This window comes from Danio aesculapii, chromosome 19 (genome assembly GCF_903798145.1).
Source record: "Danio aesculapii chromosome 19, fDanAes4.1, whole genome shotgun sequence".
In the NCBI taxonomy this organism is placed as follows: domain Eukaryota; kingdom Metazoa; phylum Chordata; class Actinopteri; order Cypriniformes; family Danionidae; genus Danio; species Danio aesculapii.
In genome coordinates this window covers 47093203-47118239 of record NC_079453.1, presented here as the reverse complement: position 1 = coordinate 47118239, position 25037 = coordinate 47093203, and the positions used below count along the sequence as shown (strand labels likewise).

The 25037-nt window shown below is 35.4% G+C and overlaps 1 protein-coding gene across 1 annotated transcript in view; it reads left to right on the top strand.

Moving 5' to 3' along the window:
• Positions 1 to 25037, top strand: part of csmd3b (CUB and Sushi multiple domains 3b) — a 1051207-nt gene that overhangs the window by 484791 nt on the left and 541379 nt on the right. Inside the window, exons 9-10 of the mRNA XM_056479206.1 lie at positions 2206 to 2330; positions 24541 to 24662. Coding sequence (XP_056335181.1) covers positions 2206 to 2330; positions 24541 to 24662 — 247 coding nt within the window. The remainder of the gene's footprint in view (positions 1 to 2205; positions 2331 to 24540; positions 24663 to 25037) is intronic.

Here is a 25037-nt window from a genome sequence, read left to right as displayed (position 1 = left end):
ATGTACAGTCAGCTCCTACATATTCAGAGAAGAAACCTGTATTACAGATACAGCACTTCTACACTGATACCTGTCATTAATATTGTAGCGTCTGAATATCTTACAGTAGTGTCCTCTGTTTAACACTCCCAGAGCATATAAATCATGTTCCAGACCTTTCCAAGACTCTCCCAATGTCAGGCTAATGCCAGCTCCACAGGGAGACCGGCAATATGTGCATGGAGCATAGCTTTACCGCTAATTAGGGCTAGCCGATTCAGATTTTTTCTTTCTTTTTTTGTGTAATGTGACTTGAGGATTGCAGCGAACACCGCAGGAGCGTTTGATGTTTGTTAGCAAATGGTTTTTACGCATCAGATCATGCAACGTGTTGAGCGAGAACTGTTTGGGTTTTCCATCTTTAATGAAAACGCATTTAAGGTCGCTGAAGGAATGGAGGAAGCTTTAAGCTAGAGTTTTATAGAGTATCAGGTCACATCACAGTATCGATTGTACGCTAGATGAGACGCTCTTTTGATATTCCCTCATTTATTTATCTCTCTCTCTCTCTCTCTCTCTCTCTCTCTCTTGAGTATGCTGCAATACTTTTCTTTGTGAGATATGTGCTGATATGTGTGAGATATAGACCTGAGAGAAGACAGCATATTCAATTTGAACTGTTTTGTTTTTTGGAAAGATGTACAGTACTTTTCCAACACAGGCTACCCCCCGTATACATTTCTGGAGAGCGCAAATTATGTAGCCAGAGCAGTTAGTTATTGAAACGAACGCTACAGGAAGGTATGATGCTGACAGCAGCTTTTGTTACATTTCGCGCTACCGCTACCAGCTGACCACTTACCTCCACGGACAGCTTTTCCGCTGTTACCAGTTTGCCCAGTAGCTCGCCATGTAGGTCAGCTGACTTGAGACGCAGAGAGGAGTTGACCTCAACAATAGGGTTTGAGTCAAAAGCCCCTTTCACACATACAGACCTTTCCGGAAAATTACCGGCAATTTTCCGGAAAGGTCTGTATGTGTGAACAGACCCTTTTTGAAAATACCTGTAAATTCGTTTCGGCTATTTTCCGGAAAGAGAAGTTGTAACATTACCGGTAATTTGCCGGAATGCTGTGCTGTGTGAACGCAGAAGGAAGATTGCCAGAAAGAGCGCGTTCACGTCTAGAACACGCTAATGTGAGACGTCTACCTTAGCCAATCAGAACACCCAGACGCATTCACATCTGCGCTGTTTATGCGAATAAAAACCTGTGAATATTTTCCCAGACACATTTAGCTGCTAGATGTTAGTCAGATAACGTTTCTATGTTCCTTCTTGATGCCAACTGTGGAAAATTATCTATGAAATGCTGATGATAAGTCGTTGTTTGTTTACCTACAAGCTCTGACGCGTGTCCACATAAAGCAGCTGATGAGCGCCAGCACACACACATATTATGTATATCTTGACATGCAAAAGTGTTCATATGTTTTCATCGAAGTTGTTCACAATACTTATCCATCCACAGAGTTTGTTTTTAATGTAGTCAAATGTTTAAAAATACAATTTTCTGTAAAAAATACAATACATTTCTTGTTAATGATGTTAGAATTTACTGGTATTTTGGAATGGATGTGTGAATGGTCTTTTCCAGAAAAATTCTAGAAAGTTCGTACCTGTGTGAACAACGTTTTTTTTTTTATTTACCAGTAAAGTCGTTCCAGATATTTAACGGCATCACTGTGCGAAAGGCAATGGTGTGCATATACCACACTGAACTTTTTTGATATGTATCAATGCCAACCTGATTTGACCAAGGACATGTTCCTGGATTAACATCAGTGTTGATCCTTGAACAACCCTCCAATCAGAGTTGAGGGATATGTTTACTGTTTATGTTATGCTTTATGCACTTCTACATGATTGTTATCCAATTATTATTCCCCTCTGATTTTGGGAATAATGTACAGTTATAGTTAAGTTTAGGGGTAGGGAATAGGTATGGATTACATTTTCCAACAAAATTATGTTCCCGGATCAACATAGATGTTAATCCAGGATCGCATCGGAGTTGGCAAAATCATGACTTGCATGCATCACATTTAAATTTGGTGCTCACCCTGATCATTCAGTCATGCTAATGGGTTTGTGTCGGATCTGATTGTTTTTCATCCTCTATGTGTGTGTGTGTCTGTGTCTGCACATATGGCTCCTGGTCCCTGCAGCATCGGTGCCACAGCAGAGTTCACCTGTGATGAAGATCATGTTCTCCAGGGCTCCAAAAGCATCACGTGTCAGAGAGTGGCGGAGGTGTTCGCCGCATGGACGGATCACAGGCCTGTCTGTAGAGGTGAGTCTGCCACCTGATAAACACATCTTCAACCTGAAATAAAGAAGGATTAAGGGACTAACATTAGAGTTGCATTTATATTTATACACTTCCTGGCAAAAGATTTGTCGACTATCCAAGTTTTAGGAACAACAAATAATATCTTGACTTCTAGTTGTTCATTTGGTATCAGAAGTGGCTTATATGAAAGGCAAAGGCCTCTAGATTACGCTTATTTTACCAAAGTAAAATATGATCATGCCTTTTTAATGATTTAATTAGGACAGTAAAATCTGACTTTGCTTAGACAAAAGTCTTATGACTTAACATTAATAATGTCCAGTATAGAATATAAAGTCATGGTGCAGTGGAAACAGAATTAACATTGTGTATGGCTTGGAGGATGCATCCATACATCTCTGCAATGACTCAAATCACTGATTAATAAAGTCATCAAAGAAAGCGTTCTTGCAGGACTCCCAGAGTTCATCAAGATTCTTTGGATTCATCTCCAATGCCTTCTCCTCCATCTTACTCCAGACATGCTCAATAATGTTCATGTATGGTAACTGGGCTGGCCAATCCTGAAACACCTTTGCTTTAAAGAACTTTAATCTGGAGGTTGAAGTATGAGAAGGAGCACTATTCTGCTGAAGAATTTGCCCTCTCCTGTGGTTTGTAATGTAATGGGCAGCACAAATGTCTTGATACCTCAGGCTGTTGATGTTGCCAGTCACTCAGCAGATCTCTCACACGCTCAGTGCTTAATTTGTGAATTGCGAGGTTCTGGAACAGATTGGGGTAATGGATCCGGCATGTTACCTGAGGATGTAGAGGAGTCGTGCACAAAAGTGAAGGGGGGGGGGGGCAGCGGAGCACTGTATGGCGGAAGGGTGTTGCGGACGAAAGTGAAGAGGATTGGGAGTTGCGGAGGAAAGTGAAAGTGAACAGCGGATGGGGGAGGAGGGCAGTTGAGGATGCAAATCGGTAAAATGAGATCAGGATCTGGCGTGTTCCAGCACAAATTAAGCCCCACACACGCCCCCATGCTGAATGTAACCCCAAACCATGATTTTTCCTTCACCAAACTTGACTGATTTCTCTGAGAATCTTGGGTCCATGTGGGTTCCAGTAGGTTTTCTGCAGTATTTGTGATGATTGGGATGCAGTTCAACAGATTAATCAGAAAAATCGACCTTCTGCCACTTTTCCAAACGATCAACTAGAAGTCAAGTTATTATTGTTTGCTCTTACAACTAGGATCAATGACAATACTTTTGTCAGGTAGTGTACACATTTTGTACTTCATTTCTGAGCTCATGACCCCTTTAGGCAGCAAAACGTGGTAAAGAATAATAAACTGAACGGAGAAATAAATCTACTTTAAATAGTTGATGTTCTGAGTGAGTTATCTCGACAGAGTCTTATATATAGGTTGTCAGCACTCTCTTATTTCAGCGATCAGAATGTGGGTCAGCCATGGAGAAGAGATGTTTCGTCTGAATATTTAGTAGGATTAATTGTTGCTGTAAGGGTTGGAGTAAAAAGGGTAATATGAATTCATTTCAGGAGTGTTTGCTGTTGTCTTGTGACAGGCTTACTAATCAAATTATTATTATATTCTATGTTTTTTTTTGTTTTGTTTTTTACTGGATCTGATAGTATCGCCATGGCAACTGCTAAAAATCCAGAGCAGAATTTGCATGCCAGCAGTGACTTGTAGCTTTTCACAGCCCTAATGGCTTTAAGTGTCAGTCGACTGCCCTGGGCAAACAAACAGGAGCTGGACTGACTCCATCATTCAGGAGGACACTTTAATTATTGCTCAAAATGAAGTGGAGTGACACGGACACTTTCATCAGCATTCAGGGATCTTGGGATTTTTCGCCTTTTTTGTTTAAATGAGTTATTTTAAACACTTATTAATTAGGCAAGCGCGGAAGTCATTAATTAGTTTAGTCGTGGCGTTAGGGTAATTCTCTTGTCTGTTTTTAGTGTTTATTTAAAATGTCGTAGTTTGGGATGTGTCAGGGAGTTGCTTGGATTGCATTTTAATGATTTGCTATCTTATAGAAATGACTGTAGGAAGGTTTAGGAGGGAGAATTACATTGCACAAACAATACAGTGGGATTTACTGATTATGGGATTATTATCAGGTATTTGTATCTGAGTTGTTTTGACCTGTGCTGTTGCTATGTGTGTAAAACTGTCGTTCATTTAACTCTTGTGCACTGATTTAAAAAAAAAAAAGCTTAAATCTATAAGGACAAAAAATGTATGTTAAAAAAGGCATTACTTTATTATAATTTTTTTAAAGTTAAATTTAATTTAATTTATTTATTTATTTATTATGTTTTTCATTTTATTTTGTTTTTATTTAATATTTTTTATTTTATTTAATTTTTATTTAATTTTGTTTATTTTTTTTCATTTTATTTTATTTATTTTTTTATAAAAAAATTTATTTACTTTAATTTTTAAGTTAAATTTAATTTTATTTATTTATTTATTTTGTTTTTCATTTTATTTTATGTTTTTATTTAATATTATTTAATTTAATTTTATTTTTATTTTATGTTGTTTTGTTTTTATTTTTATTTTATTTTGTTTTTCATTTTATTTTATTTTATTTTATTTTATTTTATTTTATTTTATTTTATTTTATTTTATTTCATTTTATTTTATTTTATTTTATTTTATTTTATTTTATTTTATTTTATTTTATTTTATTTTATTTTTACTGACATATATTTCTTTACCAGCATCACTCCAGATGATTACTATCAATTCAATTAATTTTAACAATTTTAACCCTTCGTTTGCATAATGTTGCATTTTTAATAAACAAATAAACAAATAAATAAATAAATAAATAAATAAATAAATAAATAAATAAATAAATAAATGTATTTTTATACATGCTAAGGGCTAAGCAGCAAAAACAATCCATACCATCACACAAATGCATTATTATTACATGAATTATTTTTACATTATTATTACATGAATAAATAATTTGATAAAACTTAAACATTTTTTACGTCCTAAATGTTCTGAGTGTAATTATTGGTTGTACAATCGTGCACAATTAATTTATGGAAAAAAAAATTTGTGACAAATATTAAAAGAATAATAAAAATCGAAACATACTATGTGCAGTAACAGAGCCTAAATGATTAATAGAAAAACTAAAAATAAGTAAAAGACACAATAAACAGCAATAAATGCCGAAATGGAATTTATAGACCTGATATTTTAGTTTATCTTGCAAATCTTTTAACTAGATCAATACAATATTACAATGAGGAGGGGTGTGTAACTACAGTCTGTGTGTTTAATTATATTATACTAGATTTTCTAGTATGCTAGATTTTATATTATACTGGAATCTCTTTTTGATTTTGTGGCAAGGGTTTGTATTTTCCATCTTCTTTTCTCTGTCACAGCTGTAGATAGATGCTAATAAATGCTTCCCATGATGCTATCAACCAAGTCACACCATCATTTTTCTCCAATTCCATAGTGGCCACGTTGACATTTATGGCTCATGCCATTGGCGAAAATACTTAGCCTGGAAAAGAGAGAGAATGTGAGCAATATGGCAGATTTTGAGCTTCCAGACAGCTCTGCATTGGACACACGTCTGTCATTAAAGAGGAGTTATTATGTAAAAATCACTTTCATAATGGGCTTAAACACAGTTGTGTGGCAACAGTGTGTGAATATAGCCAGAATCTAATGGTAAAAATAAATTAAAATGATAAAAACAGAAACACTTTGATTGACATTCTCCCTTTGTATTTGTCATCAGATAGGGAAAGCCCCGCCCATTACTGATGATCTCTCCCTCATTAGCATAAACAGCCCTAAGTGAGAAGCAGCCATCTGCCATTGTAGTTTCAGCATCTTACCTGCTGAAGATAATGTCAATACTTTAGTCCTGCTGACACAGCAATTTGTAGCTCCACCCCTTTTCAAAAAGAGCTCAATCTCATTTAAATTTAAAGCGACAGTCGCCAAAATTTTAAATCAAAAGCCTAAAAGGGGCAGTTTCAAAGAGTTATACAACATTATTTGTGTGGTATTTTAAGCTGAAACTTCACACGCACACACTCTAGGACAGGGCTATTCAATTGGCGGCCTGCGGGCCGAACCCGGCCCCCGAGGCAATTTGTTCTGGCCCTCCTAATAGTTCAATTCACCTTTATTTGTATAGCGCTTATACAATGTAGATTGTGTCAAAGCAGCTTCACATAAAAGGTCACAGTAAATAGGAACTGTGTAGTTCAGTTTGTAGTGTTTAAGTTCAGTTCAGTTGAGCTCAGTTCAGTGTGGTTTAATAATCACTACTGAGAGTCCAAATACTGAAGAGCAAATCCATCGATGCGCAGCTCTACAGATCCTGAACCATGCAAGCCAGTGGAGACAGCGGAGAGGGAAAAAAAACTTCACTAAAGGCGGAAGTGAAGAAAAAAACCTTGAGAGAAACCAGGCTCAGTTGGGCACGACCATTTTAATTTCTCCGCTGGCCAAACGTCTTGTGCAGAGCTGCAGTCTTAGTGGCGGAGGCTGGAAGCTGGCCTCAGCGAAGACTCGTCTGTCTCTGGAGCGTCACAGGAAACAGTCTCATGTTCTCCACTCTTCCATGACCATCGCAGTAGTTGTTCAGGATTCGGCCAGGTCCAGGATATGGAAACCTTGGGATCATCTCGTCGTTGGTCTTGGATCGAATCAGTGACTCTGCATAGTCTGAGGGCCTCGGGAAGAGTATCCCCAGGTGGAAATGGAGAATAAAGAAAATAATTAGCGTAGCTGATGTTCACAGTGTATATCAGCAAGATGCATAACCTGTGTGGAAGCCCCCTAAGTGGTGCACTAAGTGTATGCTTTACTGAACAGTGTAGTGTGCTTTACTGAATAGTGTGACCAAGATATCAAACAATGAATTTAGTTTAGTCGAAAAACGGTTGCTATGAAGTTACGCGCGTCTGTTCAATGCAGTTGAAAGCTGAGCAGAGCATGAGTCACCTGACATTAAGCGAGTGGTGCAGGCAGCCGAAAACATTTGGATATGTTTGTAGAAAAGGCCTTTTGTACAATGCACTGATATCATTAATAGGGATACAATGATTAGCTGATTTCACTATTAACTGGCTTTAATTCATTACAGTTAATTAATCATAAAGGCTTCTGCACTGCACTGCAGCTAAACAAAGTTATGCCAACTGTCAGCTAGTTTAAAGTTCCGAGATTATACCAAGGCACACTGGATTAACTATAACAGCGCTCCATTCACATATTGTGTCTTTTCCACACGCAAGTTCATTATTTCCAATGGAGCCGTGCGCATTTTGGGAGTGGTGCGCTGTAGTGGTGAGAGTTGTGCGTGGCTTTAAGTGCAATGTAAACTAAAGATACGTTACACGAATTATGACAAGTTATTAAAATGATTATGTTTGAATGAATGCAAATAATAACAACAGTTCATTGAAATTCTTAGCTAATATATAGCTTAAATTAACATTAGACAAATACAATTTTTTCATTCATTCATTTTCTTTTCGGCTTAGTCCCTTTATTAATCTGGGGTCGCCACAGCGGAATGAACCGCCAACTTATCCAGCATTTGTTTTATGCAGCGGATGCCCTTCCAGCTGCAACCCATCACTGGGAAACACATACACACTTATTCACACACACACACACACTACGGAAAATTTAACATACCCAATTCACCTGTACCGCATGTCTTTGGACTGTGGGGGAAACCAGAGCACCCAGAGGAAACCCACGCGAACGCAGGGAGAACATGCAAACTCCACACAGAAACGCCAACTGACCCAGCCGAGGCTCAAACCAGCGACCTTCTTGCTGTGAGGCGACAGCACTACCTACTGCGCCACTGCATTGCCACACTATTTTTTGTTTATTCTTATTTTTATTTATTTATTCATTGTTCTGTCATTTATTTATTTCCGTTGTAAAATTATCACTCACTTTATATATAATGTTTTATATATAATTATATAATGTATTTATATATAATTATATAAGTGAAGTTTCATAAACTAATTTCGAGAGGAGCACGTGATTTGATTGAGCACGTCTGGCCACTCATCTGTAATCAGTAATAATCCAATCAGAGTGATCCTAGTTTACTATAAATGGATCATTTTCTCCCTACTGTTCTATCTTCGTTTGGAAGAATCCCCCCTTCCACCCCATCTCCTCCTTTTCCTCCCTTTTCTAAAGGGGGAGCTCTCGAGACCTACCTGATCTCGGATCTCCTGATATGCTTATCGACCGGGCGGGAGCCCTGGGCTCAAATATCTCCGAGCTCAGGGTTCTCTCCCGGGACAGCATGCCAAACCTGCTTTATACGCCAAGCATATCTAAGTGGGAACTCTTGAAGCAGTTTTCTTGTGATTTTCTAAACTTGTAGTGTTTCGAATGTAATAAATTTAAAATACTCGTGATAACCGTGAAACCATGATTATTCTTCAGACTATAATAATAAAACTAATCCCTAATTGTTACGCAATTTAAAACATAACATATGAATGTATCTGAACGTAGAAGAAGCCTACTTGAGCTATACACTGATTTTGTGTCGCGCTTCGAAATACAACATTTGAATATGTTTGTAAAGAAAAGCCTATTGTATATGCACTGTTGTTATGTAGTTTAAAAATACAACATATTAACATTTCAATGTAGAAAAAGCCAACGTGGGTGTCTTGAGCAAAAATACAGCATATGGGCTCTTATATTGCTGTTGTATCGTCACTCATATTGCAAGTTATATCTCTCCGGCCCCTCATTTGGGATGCTTTTCATGAACTGGCCCCCATGACAAACTAATTGAAAAGCCCTGCTCTAGGGACATCAGACACTTATTTTAGTTCTCTGACTGTAGATCCCCTTTAATATAAACGCGATTACTGACATAATCTCCACATATTATAGTCTGCATTGAAGCAAATCTAGACAGTGCGACACCAAGTGGATATAAAAGTAAATTACCGATGATGCATTACAATTTCAGCCTTAGCGGTTCAATTTTGGGTTTACTTTTCAGCACTGTTGTGTGTGTGTTGAGTCAAGTGCTTTCAAACCGCAGTAATTCCTGTCCTCTGAAATGAGAAAAAGCAATTGGGCTAGATGTAGAAAGACGAGTGCCCTTAAATAGCTGCCGTTGTTTCAGAGACTATTAACGTGCATTTGTGTTTGTTTGGATGCGTGCTGTGGGAGTTTTGCGGCTTTAAGGCCACAGCATGCAGGGAAATAAAGGTGTGGAACAGTGCTGGAGGTTTAATGATGTAATTGATCATTCTGGGTGGCAATTGTTTTTTAGTTCAGCCTGTTCCAGTGTCTTGGAGTCTTCTAATCTTTATGCTTGGTGCTGACTTGGCCCATTTTCCCCCCGCAGAGGTCGACTTCAATGTCGGCAAGTGTAAAACAGCAAATATGGCTGCTTATACAGGGATGCATAGAGGAGGGGTATTTTATCTGGTGCAATGGACAGTTAGCTTAGAACTTTAAGTTTATGGGAACGCCAAAGTGTGGCTCATTGGTTAGCACTTTCTCCTCACAGCAAGAATGTCACTGGTTCGAGTCCCGGCTGGGGCAAGTGGCTTTTTTTGTGTGTGTAGTTTGCACGTTTTCCCTGTGTTTCCTCCGGGTGCTCCGGTTTCTCCCACTGTCCAAACACATGAGCTATAGGTGAATTGAATAATCTAAATTGGCTGTAGTGTATGAGTGTGTTTGTAAAAGTGAGAATACGTGGGTGTTTCCCAGTACTGGGTTGTGGCTGGAAGGGCATCCACTGCATAAAACATGCTGGAATAGTTCATTCCACTGTGGTGATCCCTGAAAAATAAGGGACTAAGGCGAAGGAAAATGAATGAATGAATGATTTAGAGCATCTTTGCATAGAATGGCGATTGGTCAAAGTCATAACTGTTATTTTATAGTATTCTAGATGACTTTTGATTACATTATTACAACTAAATTTGTCGTAGTGTATGAATCTGTGTGTGTGTGTGTGTGAATGCGAGAGTGTATGGGTGTTTCCCAGTGATGAGTTAAGGTTGGAAGGGCATCCGCTGCACAAAACATATGCTGGACTAGTTGGCGATTCATTGCACTGTGGCAACTCCTGATAAATAAAGCACTAAGGAAAATTAATTAATGAATGAATGGAATGCCAAACAGAACTGACAATATTCTTGATTAAAGGTTACGCTAGGTGAAATGAAATTGGTAACGTTTTTTTGTAATATACAGTGCTCAGCATAATTGAGTACACCCCATTTTGAAAATTAATATTTGTATCAGTCTCCCAGTGAATATAGGCAATGTGTTGTGGTGCATTTAAACAAAAGAGATTTATTAAACATATATTTATTCAAATAATATTTTAGTCACCAAACATATTTAGAAATTGAAAGATAATACAATTAAATTCAAGCTAAATATTGCAATAAATAAATAAATAATAATAATAATTACAATCTACAAAATTTCAACAAAATTTTAAAAATGTTTTTGCTTCTCTTGATTTTTCCTCTTTTTTAAAATTTGTATTTAATATTTTTCTATAACATAAATTTGGGTGAACTAGTTTTTGGACCACGATTGTAAGTTATTTTGTCCCAGATTTGGCTTCAGCACTGACTAATCTAATGTATATGCACAAATATAATATTGTACAACTTCCTATTAAAAATATGAATTAAAGAGAGATTTGTGAGGGGTGTACTTATATATGCTGAGCACTTTATAAATACACACATTTCCAGTCCTTAAATTTGGTTATACTGTAAGTTACAATAAGACTTTACATTATAATTGAACATCTGAGAGATTCATTCAACTGATCTGTTTAGTAGCTGGGCAAACCAAAAATAAAATTAAAAAGTTAAAAAATGTCTGTTATTTTCCAGTTGTTGTTGTTATTTCATTTACTTATGGTTATGAATTGTATAATGGGATTTTTATATAGGCAATGTTGGCTTTTGGTGTTAAAAATTCACTTTTATTCACATTTCTAGTAGTTTTAAACAGTATATTGTTTAATACGTAATATAGAGATGATTAAGTCTGTAAAATAATATACATTACAGGTTTATGTTAAAAAAAATTGTACTGTAATTTACAGATACAGGCAAACTATCACTCCAGACTACGTCAATAAAACGTCAATAAAAGTCACTTTTTAAAAAAAATTCTATGTCAAACGTTGTTCCCATAATGCAATTCAAAAGCAAAAATAAATAAATAAAAACATGAATAACAGAACACTGAAAACTTAATTTATGCATTTTTTACAGTGAGGTTATTAGCATTAAGTATGTTATTTAAAAATGAATAGCACATGATAATATATGATCATATCATATTTTAGTGATATATATGATAGTATCATATCACACAGAAAGTCAGCAAAATTATGCTTTGAATTTTGCATGATGAATTCAATAGTGTATATAGTTTATCTTTGATTTTCAAGTAATTTTAGCGATTTTCAAATGAATATGGTTTATTTATACTGCAATGCATTCAATAGTCATCTAGAATACTATAAAATAATAGCAATTATTGTGATCAATCGCCATTCTATGCAAAGATAATCTAAATCACGACAATATTATTTTAAAGTTTAGAAGTAATTGCATCAGCAGCTTACAGCATAAAACTGTTTAAAATGATGTAAATCCAGAGAAAGTGAGAATGTGCTCTCGATTTTATTTTTATCATCACTATTTTTTGTTTATTTTATTCTCTGTCAAAGTTAAAAATCTGATAGAAATCTTCTCATTGTTTTAGTGAATGTATATTTATGCTGCAATGTAATCAATAGTCATCTAGAATGATATAAAATAATAGCAATTATTTTGACCAATCGCCATTCTATGCAGAGATGCTCTAAATTACAACATTATTATTTGAAGTTTGAAAGATATGGCATCTTAAATGTATAAATCCATAGAAAGTGAGAATGTCGAACTGCTCTGGATTTAATTTTTTTATCATCACTATTTTTTACGATGTGCTTTATTATTTATTTAATTTTCTCTCAAAATCCATATGGTAAAAAATCTGATATCATGACAACCCTAATTCAGATTTAAACAGTCTTTCCCCATTTTTACCTTCATTTATAAACAAATGTAAGCTTGCAGAAGCTCAAGTTCTTGTCATTGTTTTTGTAAAGAAATATTTATACTGCAGTGTAATCAATAGTCATTTAGAAAATATAAAATAATAGCAATTATTTTCACCAATTGTCATTTTATGCGGAGATGCGCAAATTTTTATCTATTCATTCAATTTCATATGGCTTATTGCCTTATTTATTAGGGGTCGCCACTGGGGAATGAACCACCAATTATTCCAGCATATGTCTGGAGCACTGTGGCCAATTTAGCTTATTCAGTTCACTCATAGCGCATGTCTTTGAACTGTGGAGGTAACCGAATAACCCCGAGGAAAGCCACGTCAACTGGAGGAGAACATGCAAACTCCACACAGAAACGCCAACTCGCCCAGCCGGGGCTCGAATCAGCAACCTTCTTGCTGTGAGGTGATCTTGCTACCCACTGTGCCACCGTGACGCTATTTTATATTATTACTTATTTTTATTTCTATATCTGTCAAAGTTTATATAGTGAAAAATCTGATATCATGAAGACCCTAATTCAGATTCAAACAATCTTTCCTCATTTACTTTACCTGCATTTATAAACAAATGTGAGCTCAAGCTCGAGTTCTTGTCATTGTTTTTGTGAAGGTATATTTATACTGCAATGTAATCAATAGTCATCTAGAAAATGTAAAATAAGAGCAATTATTTTTTAACAATCGTCATTTTATGCAGAGATGCTCTAAATTATCCATTCATTCATTTTCCTTCAGCTTAGTATCTTATTTATCAGGGGTCGCCACAGCAGAATGAACCACCAACTATTCCAGCATATGTTTTATGCAGTGGAGGCCCTTACAGTTGCAACCCAGTACTGGGAAACACCCATCCACTCTCACATTCTAACACATACTCATACACTGTGGCCAATTTAGCTTATTCAGTTCACTTATAGCGAATGTCTTTGAACTGTGGAGGTAACCGAATAACCCGGAGGAAAGCCACGTAAACTCGAGGAGAACATGCACACTCCACACAGAAACGCCAACTCGCCCAGCCGGGGCTCGAATCAGCAACCTTCTTGCTGTGAGGAGATCGTGTTACCCTCTGTGCCACCGTGACACCCTTTTATATTATTATTTATTTTTATTTCTATTTCTGTCAAAGTTTATATAGTAAAAAATCTGATATCATGACAACCCTAATTCAGATTCTAACAATCTTTCCTCATTTACTTTACCTGTATTTATAAACAAATGTCAGCACAAGCTCTAGTTCTTGTCATTGTTTTTGTGAAGGTATATTTATACTGCAGTGTAATCAATAGTCATCTAGAAAATATAAAATAAGAGCAATTATTTTTTAACAATCGTCATTTTATGCAGAGATGCTCTAAATTATCCATTCATTCATTTTCCTTCAGCTTAGTATCTTATTTATCAGGGGTCGCCACAGCAGAATGAACCACCAACTATTCCAGCAAATGTTTTATGCAGTGGATGCCCTTACAGTTGCAACCCAGTACTGGGAAACACCCATCCACTCTCACATTCTAACACATACTCATACACTGTGGCCAATTTAGCTTATTCAGTTCACTTATAGCGCGTGTGTTTGAACTGTGGAGGTAACCGAATAACCCAGAGGAAAGCCACGTCAACAAGGTGAGAACATGCACACTCCACACAGAAACGCCAACTCGCCCAGCCGGGGCTCGAATCAGCGACCTTCTTGCTGTGAGGTGATCGTGTTACCCACTGTGCCACCGTGACACCCCTTTTTTATTATTATTCATCAAAGTTTATATAGTGAAAAATCTGATATCATGAAGACCCTAATTCAGATTCAAACAATCTTTCCTTGTTTACTTTACCTGCATTTATAAACAAACGTCAGCACAAGCTCTAGTTCTTGTCATTGTTTTTTTTTTTGTGAAGGTGGAATAACAACTGACAGGTTATCGTTGGCCAAGTAATGAATTGTTTGCTCATCCCGTCCTTTAATTTTATAGATAATTTCTCTCTGGCTGCTTTGCTACAGGCGAGAGAGCCGAGCCAAGGCCGTTCATTTAGCAGGCTGTAATTGAGCTGTCAGGGAAAGGCACAAGCATGCGCAGACATACGTCACATACGCCAGGACTGATGGAGCTTTCTGGAACGCTTCCCTGAACTCTTAAATCGCCGGCTTGTCCAGAAGTCGTTGTCGCCGGTATGTAAGAACAGTGCAGCAGCTGGAATAAAAGCAGGGATGGACTTGTGAATTGTTTATGGACTCGCTGTGTACACCACATCAGTGTTGTAGCTCTTAGTAACACACGTCTGGAGAAAAGTGGAAAGGAGGCATTATGAGATGAGATAGCAGGATGGAGAGAGAGATACTGAGGTAAAACAAACAGCGTCTTTATTATCCAATACAGAAGAAGAAGAAGACAGAGAAATGGATCAGAGGGAGATCTTATCTTAATTACCACTGGAACTGTTTGTTTGTTAAGATGAGGGACATAAAACCAGGAAGCTTGGTGCTTGAATGAGAAATAATTAATGAAAGATTTTGTATAGCGTGCAACAGTCGGGTTCTGCAAGTCCATTAATTTTCTTCATGGCGAAATTGATTTTTAGCAGTAACTGATAAACTTTTAAAGACGGATCTGTTTTGAGCTCTGAGGCTGTTAATCGATTGTATATGCTTTTGCTGAGCCCATCTGTTTGCATTTATTTGACTTATTAAAAAAAAGGCAGCAACACCAAAGCTCCAAAAATACTCATTTATTAAATTAAAATGGCTGACACTAAGTCTGTAATGTTTCGCAGGGCTTGAAATTGCGACTGTTTTGGTGGCATATGCGCCCGAAATTTTATCTATGCGACCTTAATATGTAATAGTGCGAGTGCATAAAATTGGTGCCGTGCGACCGTTTTTACCATAGACTGTAAAATATATGGGCGTAGTATCCGTGACGTCACCCATAGGTTTCTGAACACTGCAAAAGAAGCTTAATTTGTTGTATTATTTTGGTGTATTTCCTAGTTATATTAATTTCTTTATTTTGTGATGTAATATTATGGTTTGTTTCTGTATTTTCGTTTTGAATATCTAAGTTGTATCATTGATAAATGTCTATTTTTTTGTTTTATTTTGAATTTTTTTTTCTTGTTGTGAGATTGTAGGAGATCATGTCATCCGGAAGTGTACAAAAAGAAGCAACTTACTGTAATGAACACTGTCTGGTGAAGAGCCGTGTGCTCGAAACGTTACGCTCTTTGTGTCAGCCTTTTTTTTAAATAAATGTGTATTTTTGGTGCTTTGGTGTTGCTGCATTTTTGAATATATATTTTTCAGTTTTTGCAGTTTGGCTGAGCACCCAGTTAAAGTGATGTGTGTGCTTTTGTACATTTATTCACTTATTTAAAAAAGAAAGTAGCAGAAAAAATAATAAAAGCAGAATATGTGCAGAAAAACTACATTACCCACAATGCTGTACAGGCAGTTCCACCAATCAGAGAGTCCTGGTGAACAAAACACATCAAGAAATTGTTTTTGCTCCGCCCACCCCCATGATGCGCAGATATAAAAGATTTAAAGATTGAAGTTGCTGGCGGAGGGGCAACAAGGTGGCTCAGTGGTTAGCAAGAAGGTCGCTGGTTCGAGCCCGTGGCTGGGTCATTTGGCGTTTCTGTGTGGAGTTTGCATGTTATCCCCCCGTGTTGGCTCCTGTTTCCCCCACAGTCCAAACACATGTGCTATAGGTCAATTGTGTAAACTAAATTGCCCATAGTGTATGAGTGTGTTTGTGAATGAATGTGTATTGATGTTTCCCAGTACTGGATTGTCGCTGCAAGGCCATCCGCTTTGTAAAACATATGCTGGATAAGTTGGGGGTTCATTCCACTGTGACAACCTCTGATAAATAAGGCACTAAGTCGAAGGAAAATGAATGAATGGATAATTTAGATAGTAGACAGACTAAGCCGACTAAGCTGGCGTTCCTACCTTAGAAGAATCAGAATCAGAAAGAGCTTTATTGCCAGGTATGTTCACACATACGAGGAATTTGTTTTGGTGACAGAGCTTCTACAGTGCAACAGGATTACAGAGACAGGACAAAAAACAGATAATAAATATATTTAAAAGAAAATAGAAGTAAGTAGTGAATGCAAATATACAGATTGACAAGTGTATGTACGTGTTTATTACTATATACAACGTTATATGTGCAGCTGTTATGTGCAAATTGGCATGTAAATTTAATGTTAATGTTGCTTAGGTAACATTTATAATGATATTCACTGAGAGCGAGTGAGTTTACGTGCCACTGAAAATAAACATTGTTCTGGGAAAACACTGAATATTACTTTAATAAGTGCATTACATTCTTAATTATAAAGATGACCAAAAAATCATGTGCATCTAATAATAAAAAAGCTTCTTTGCACAGTATTAACCACAAAAGCAAACCTAAGTGACATTACGTGGTCATATTTTGTTTAATAGTTTATTATAGATACATTTAATGGCTAAGAACTATACGCATATACTGGCGTAATAATCTTTGCCGCTGTACCATGGCTGCAGCAGGCACCGTAATATGTGGTCACATTAGAAGTTATGTGGGAACTGTTTCTTTTATTATTACACCAGAATGAGTGTAGAGTTCTTAGCAATATCAGCCTAGTAAATAGGAACTTTTCATTTTCCGTTGGTCAAACTTTAAGTAGGAAAATTATTGAAACTCTTTGATCAATTTTTGAACAAGTTGCTAATGGTCTTATCAAAATCAGTGACCTATGCTAAGCTAAGCTAGTGTTCTTGCCATACCCGGAGATTGACTGAATGGATGGAAAAAAATGGTAAAACTACTGTTTAACTTTGAGGAAGTTAAACTTATTGAGAGTTAGAGTTATTGAAACTTTGGTCATTTTTGAGCAAGATGCTAATGGTCTAATCTGATTCAATGATCTAAGCTAAGCTAAGCTAACAGTGTTCTTGCCAGACGTGGAGATTGACTGAATGAATTCAAAAACAGTAAAATTCTACTGTTTAAGCTAACAGCCTAATCCGATTCAATGACCTATTCTAAGCTAAGCTAAAAGTGCTCTTACCAGACAGAGATCAGCTGAATGGATAAAAAATGGTAAAACTCTACTGTTTATCTCTAAGAGAGTTAAACTTATTGATAGTTAGCATTATTGAGTCTTTTGTAATTTTTGAGCAAGATGCTAATGGTCTGATCAGATTCAGTGACCCATGCTATGCTAAGCTAAAAGTGCTCTTGTCAGACCCAGAGTTCAACTGAATAAATTAAAAAAATTGTAAAACACAGCTGTTCAACTCTAATGGAGTTAAACTTGTCGAGAGGTAAAAATATTAAAACTCTTTGGTCATTTTTGAGCAAGATGCTTACAGTCTAATCTGATTCAATGACCTAGCCAAGCTAAGCTAAAAGTGCTCTTGTCAAACCTGGAGATCAGCTGGTTGGATTTAAAAATGGTAAAACTCTACTGTTTCTCTCTAAGGGAGTTAAACTTATTGAGAGTTAAAGTTATTTACCCGTTTTGGTTATTTTTGGGCAAGATGCTAACGGTCTAATCCGATGCAATGATTTATGCTAAGCTAAACCTAAAAGTGTTTTTTTTTTTTAATGCCAAACCGAGAGATCAGCTAAATGGCTTCAAAAATAGTAAAACTCTGCTGTTTAACTCAAAGGGAGCAAAACTTATTGAGAGTTAAAGTTATTGAAATGCTTTGGTTATTTTTGGGCAAGATGCTAACGGTCTAATCTGATTCAATGACCTATGCTAAGCTAAGCTAAAAGTGCTCTTGCCCAACCTGGAGATCAGCTGAAAGGATTTAAAAATGGTAAAGCTCTGCTGCTTAACATTGTACAGTGAGGCTATTTTTTAAAGTGCAGTGTTATAAATATTTAACAACAAAAGCAAAGCTGATGCTATAGGAGAGAAAAAATGAAAGGTGTTATATTTATTTACCCCAAAATAACTTGGAATCATTGCGTGATACTGGAGTAACTGTGTCAGATAAGTGTGAAGGAGCGCCTGCAGCTTTCTGGACAGATGCCTTCTTCACCGGGGGTCCGTGAAGCTCAGAGAACAGGACCACCGACTGTGCAGATCCACAACACACTCAATGTGGAAAGAGGAATGTGTTTCTGAGTCCACACACACAGAGACACTCTCTCTTTCTCATTCTCACACACACACACACACATGCCTACATGCATACACACTCTCTCTCATACACACGTGTGAAATCTCTCAGCGGGTCTCTAACCTTTAGCTCTCGACTAAATCACTACCTTCATGTCACTTGGGTGCCTGTTTATTCCTGCGGCTACAGGCTGCACAAACTAATTGAGAAGATGCTACATGAAATCATGCAGAAAATTGCCAGCGTCTATATTAGTATTATTATTTTCTGTTTTTTACATCTCAGGGGTTCGCGGAGTTAATCATAAATTTCAGCTCATCCATTTATTGTGACACCTGGCATCCTCCCTTCACGTTTACTTTGTCTTTTGGGTTGTTAAAAAGGATATTGTGATTAAACTGGGGCCTTTGTTATTACGTGAAATTAAAGGTAATTATTAAAGCCCTGCTAGAATAGAGCTCTTAATATTGTAATAGTAGTTTGGAACTGGCGGGTCGTGACCCAGAAAAAAGCTCTCAGGTGGTTTATAATGGGGTTGTGGACAGCAGGGAAAATACAGTGCTGAATTCAATTAATAAAATGAGCCGACCATATAATTGTTTATTAAATTGAATGTATGTATGGGTTAAAGACGAGATTTAATTTCGATGCCTACATCAAATTAAACTTACAACAGGGATTTTATAGACATAAAGTATTTAAAATGCAAGGAAAGTGTTTACAAAAAAGATAAAACCTTGTCATTCATCAGGACAGATAGATCTGTGTAAAAAATTAAAGATGCTTATTCTGATTTGCACTATATGTAAACGAATATATATATATATATATATATATATATATATATATATATATATATATATATATATATATATATATATATATATATATATATATACTGTATATATATATATATATATATATATATATATATTTATAAGAATAAGTAATCATACTACATTTTGTTATATTTTAAATAATCAAAAAGTTCTTGTTGATGATTCTTATTAAACTGAATTGCATTTTAATCATTATTATTATTATTATTATTATCCAAATAAACAGCACATGAATTAATAATGATACATTTTATTGAATTGTTTATACAATGAAGACTACGCACTATTATTTTACATTTGATTATTTAATTACTGTATACCTGAGTACATTTAGAATACAATACAATACTGTTTATTTAATTAGCATATTTTTCTTTATTTAATTTATATATGTATAAATGTGTTATATAATTTACATTGTTTGTTGTATTTTATGCACTCCTCTACAGAATCATCCCAATTAGGGCTGCACAATTTATTGTTTCAGCATTGATATCAAAAATTGCTCACATTTTAAGATTATAAGGCTGAACGGCATGAAATGCCATCAATCTACAGAGATTCCCCAGTATTTCTCTGTTGCAATCGGGATTTCTCTATAATTAACCTCGAAAAAGCCAGAGCAAAGCAAACACTACCAGTTTCTGTGGTATAAATACAGCAATACAAAAGAGGAAGATTGACTCAGAATGTCACCTGCCTGATTAATAATTATTTGTTCAGCTGTAGTTTAAAGCGTACACTAAGAAAATGCTGTTTTTCTCCTATAAGGAGTTATTATGTGGTCTCTGTCGCCATCTTGTGGCTGAACATCAATTGTCACTGTCTTTGGTCTGCTCAGACTGGCTGATGGCGGCCGATACACTGAATCCAATGCTCCAAAATAATGAATATTCAAAATAGGCCTTATAGATAAACTGCACTGTTACAATCAAAACAACACTACATTCTTGACTAAAAAAGCCTCAAATGTACATTATGTTGTCCAACAGCTGCAAACTGTAGAGTGTCCTCTGCTTGTCACTGTATGTGGACGAAGTGATACTCAAGGGCGAAGGGTTAAGAGGCTGAATGAGTGCTGTTATTTGCAGAATATTGCACAGCTATCAGGCAATCAGATTCAAAATCCAGACAGACAGAACTGTTGTGTGTGTGTATATATATATATATATATATATGCAGTTGAAGTCAGAATTATTAGCCTCCCTTTCAATTTTTTTTCTTCTTTAAATATTTCCCAAATGATGTTTAACAGAGCAATGAAATTTTCACAGTATGTCTGATAATATTTTTTCTTCTGGAGAAAGTCTTATTTGTTTTATTTCGGCTAGAATAAAATCATTTTTTTAATTTTAAATCCATTTTAAGGTCAAAATTATTAGCCCCTTTAAGCAATTTTTTTTTCGACTGTCTACGGAACAAACCATCATTATAAGATAACTTACCTAATTACCCTAACCTGCCTAGTTAACTTAATTAACCTAGTTAAGCCAACCAAGTGTCTTGAAGAATGTCTAGTCAAATATTATTTACTGTCATCATGACAAAGATAAAATAAATCAGTTATTAGAAATTAGTTATTAAAACTATCATGATTAGAAATGTGTTGAAAAAATCAGTTAAACAGAAATTGGCGAAAAAATAAACGGGGGTGGGGGGGGCTAATAATTCTAACTTTAACTGTGTGTGTATATACATATATATTAATATTCATGATAATTAGTTAATTTATTGGACAGAAATGAAAATAGATTGTATAATGTCTATTAGACTATTAAAATATATGTGAAAATATGAGTCAGACCACATTAAACATGAGTTTGCTTTCAGCAGGGAGAAATACGCTTGGTGCCAACCACAATGTTTTTTATTGTGGTGAATTATTGGCTGTCGAGAGCTTGAAGCTACCGAGATTCGATTTAGCATGATAAACACTTTTGGTACTTGATGTACCACTTGCTGTCCAAAGTGATCTGCTATTTTTATTTTTATTTAATACAGTTCGCATTATGCTTGATTGATCTGCATATTAGTTACAAAGCACATCGGTAACATGAGGTAATATTTAGCAGATTGGCAAGCTTCATGAGACGTTAATAAACACACACACACACACACACACACACACGCACGCACACACACGCACACACACACACACACACACACATTCATTGGATTTACTACATATTTGTAAGGGTAAGTAGTTGCAAACAATTTATGTGTGCTGAATTTAAACATTACATTTAGTAATGTTCATCTTTATTTGTTTAAATTGAGCCCATATAAATAGTTTGCAACCACTCACCCTTAAAAAAATGAAGTAAATCCAATGAATCATTTCAGTGCATGTGTTTAGTGCTATTCTTTCCTTATGGCTGCGGAAAAAGGTGATTCAGGCAAACAACGCCTCATCGGTTCAAGTGAATGTTTATTACGGATACCAGGCCTTGTCACAGGATACTTCTCTAATTAGGAGCCTCTTGACGAGTGAATGACTTTCAGAGGAAAAAAAAAAGAGGCTTTCGGGGCCTGAAGGAGCCTCACGGTTTCCCCTTCTCTCGCCTGAGATAATGAGTTATTCATTTTCAAAAGCAATCAAGATGTCAGGAGGCGATAGTGAAACCTTCTGCCGCCGGAGATAATGCCTGCTTGTCTTTTCATCAAAGCCCTGTCACTTTGACATCAACCATGATAAATGCGGCAAAAAAAAAAAGAAATACAAGAGGCTGGATTTGAGAAGGCGTAAACCCGCACTCGTCACATTTTAAGATTTGACTGTCAGCGGCTTGGGGAGAGAAAACACCGGAGCGTGTCTACTTAGCAAATTGTAACTGACGTGTCTATATTAAGATGACGAATCGGGCCCAAGTGTGTTTGGCTAAGCCTGCTTCGAATTAACTCGTTTAGCCGGCATGAAGTTAGTCATCTGAGGATTTGATTGGATTGCTAATCGTTGACAAATTAAGACGGTCATGGATGACTGGTGGAGGCTTGTGGCTTATATTCTAATATGAGCCGTGCAAATGCTGCAAAAAACTTATATATATATATATATATAAAATTACGAGCGGTAAGTGAAACTCAATCCCTGGAGGCGCTGGGGTCACAGACGTTTTTTTCTTCTGTTTTAATTATCAAATCAATAGTGGAAAGACTGCAGCTGAAACCAGTTAGCTGAAGCTGAACATTTCTCTCTCTCTCTTTATTGTGGGTTTATTTTAGGGCTGCACAATATGTCTCTTCAGCATCGATATCGCAATGTGATCATCGCAATAGTCACATCTGCAATGTGGAGTTCAGTTTCAGTTTATTCGTTCATTTATTTTCAGCTTAGTCTCTATTTCAGAGGTTGCCACAGTGGAATGAACCGCCAACTATTCCGGTATATGTTTTGCGCAGTAGATGCTCTTCCAGCCGCAACCCAGTCCTGGGAAACACCCATAGACTCGTACATACACACACTCAAGATTCTCAGATTAGGTCTGTCTGAGGTATTGGGCGTGGCTAACATACTTAACCACGCCCCTCCAGCTGTCAGTTCTGACAACAATCAGAAATGGTGAGGAGGAGGAGTCTGTTGGGTTGTAATAACTCACCCAGACCCTTTTCTCCATCTTTCTGAATGAAATGACTACTTTAATTAGCTCACAAACAAGCTACGCCCACTGTTTTCTCACTTAATATTCCGTTTCTCTAGGAACTGCATCACAATACGGAAATAATTAATAAAAAAATGTTTGGAGCTTCCTGTTCATGTGGACTTTAATAGAGTGAAAGTTTTCTTGTTTGCTTTTTTTATTTGCTGTGACTGTAAGATTTCAAGTGCATTTAAATAATTTGTGTATAAGAAGTGATAACAATGAAAACTTGTTTTTGTATAATGAAGACTACAGTATGGAGTGTTAACTGTTTACAGTTGATTATTCAGCTCATACTTGAATACCGTTAAACTCACAAATAATTAAATAATAAAGAATAATAAATAAATAAATAATAAAGAATATTAAATAAATAAATAATAAAGACTAATAAATAAAGAAATAATAAATAAAGAAATAAATAAATAATAAAGAATAATAAATAAAGAAAGAATAATAAATAATAAAGAATAATAAATAAATAAAAAATACATAAATAAAGAATAATAAATAAAGAATAAATAAATAAATAAATAATAAAGAATAATAAAGAAAGAAATAAATAATGAAGAATAATAAATAAATAAATAATAAATAAATAAATAATGAAGAATAATAAATAAAGAAAGAATACATAAATAAATAATAAAGAATAATAAATAAATAAATAAATAAAAAGATAAAAATTTTAAACTAAATAAACAAATAAAATGCTGTCTGTTTAATTTTGTAGATAAACTGTCCTACAATATCATCCCAATCAATATTTTTATTGAGTTTTTTTATATACAGTTATATAAAAATATACAAATATACAGTTGAAGTCAAAATTATTTGCCCTCAAATATTTCCCAAATGATGTTTAACAGATCAAGTAATTTCACAGTATTTCCGATAATATTTTTTCTTCTGGAGAAAGTCTTATTTGCTTTGTTTTATTTCAGCTAGAATAAAAGCATTATTTTAACCATTTTAAGGTCAATATTCTTAAGCAATATATATATATATATATATATATATATATATATATATATATATATATATATATATATATATATATATATATTTGATTTAATTGTACTGTTGTACAATGACTTGCCTAATTACTATAACTTGCCTAATTAACCTAGTTGAGCTTTTAAATGTCACTTTAAGCTGTATAGAAGTGTCTTGAAAAATATCTAGTCAAATATTATTTACTGAGTTATTATGCGAGTTAATATGAGTTATTACAACTATTATGTTTAGAAATGTGTTGAGAAAATCTTCTCTCAGTTAAACAGAAATTGGGGAAAAAAATTCAACAGGGGGGCTAATAATTCAGGGGGCTACTAATTCTGATTTAAACTGTACAGTATATCGCAGAAAAACAATTACTGCAATGTCCTATTTCCCCAATATCATGCAGCTCTAAAGTAGTTATTCCTTCTTTTTTCTCTTTGTACAGTAAAAACTTGTGGATCAAATCTTCAAGGTCCGTCGGGGACTTTCAGCTCACCCAATTTCCCCATTCAGTATGAGAGCAACTCCCAGTGTGTGTGGATCATCACGGCCAGCAACCTCAACAAGGTGAGAGCAGAACATATGACTTTCATAAGGCTGTAAGGGTTATTATATTCTAAGAGATTTACTTTTATTTGGTTGTTGCTTGCAGGTAGAAAGAGTATTAAGAAAGTAAATTACTGTATGTGGGTCATATTTTCATTTTACTAGGTGTAAGGCACGTACAGTGCTCAGTATAATTGAGTACACCCCATTTAGAAATATAATATTTTCATCCATTTCTTGTTGAACATTTATTTATTTATTTTAATATTTAAGTTCAATTCACCCTTATTTCTCTAGAACTTTTACAATGTAGATTGTGTCAAAGCAGCTTCACATAGAAGATCATAGTAAATAGAAACAGTGTCAGTTCTGTTCAGTTCAGTTCAGTGTTTTAAT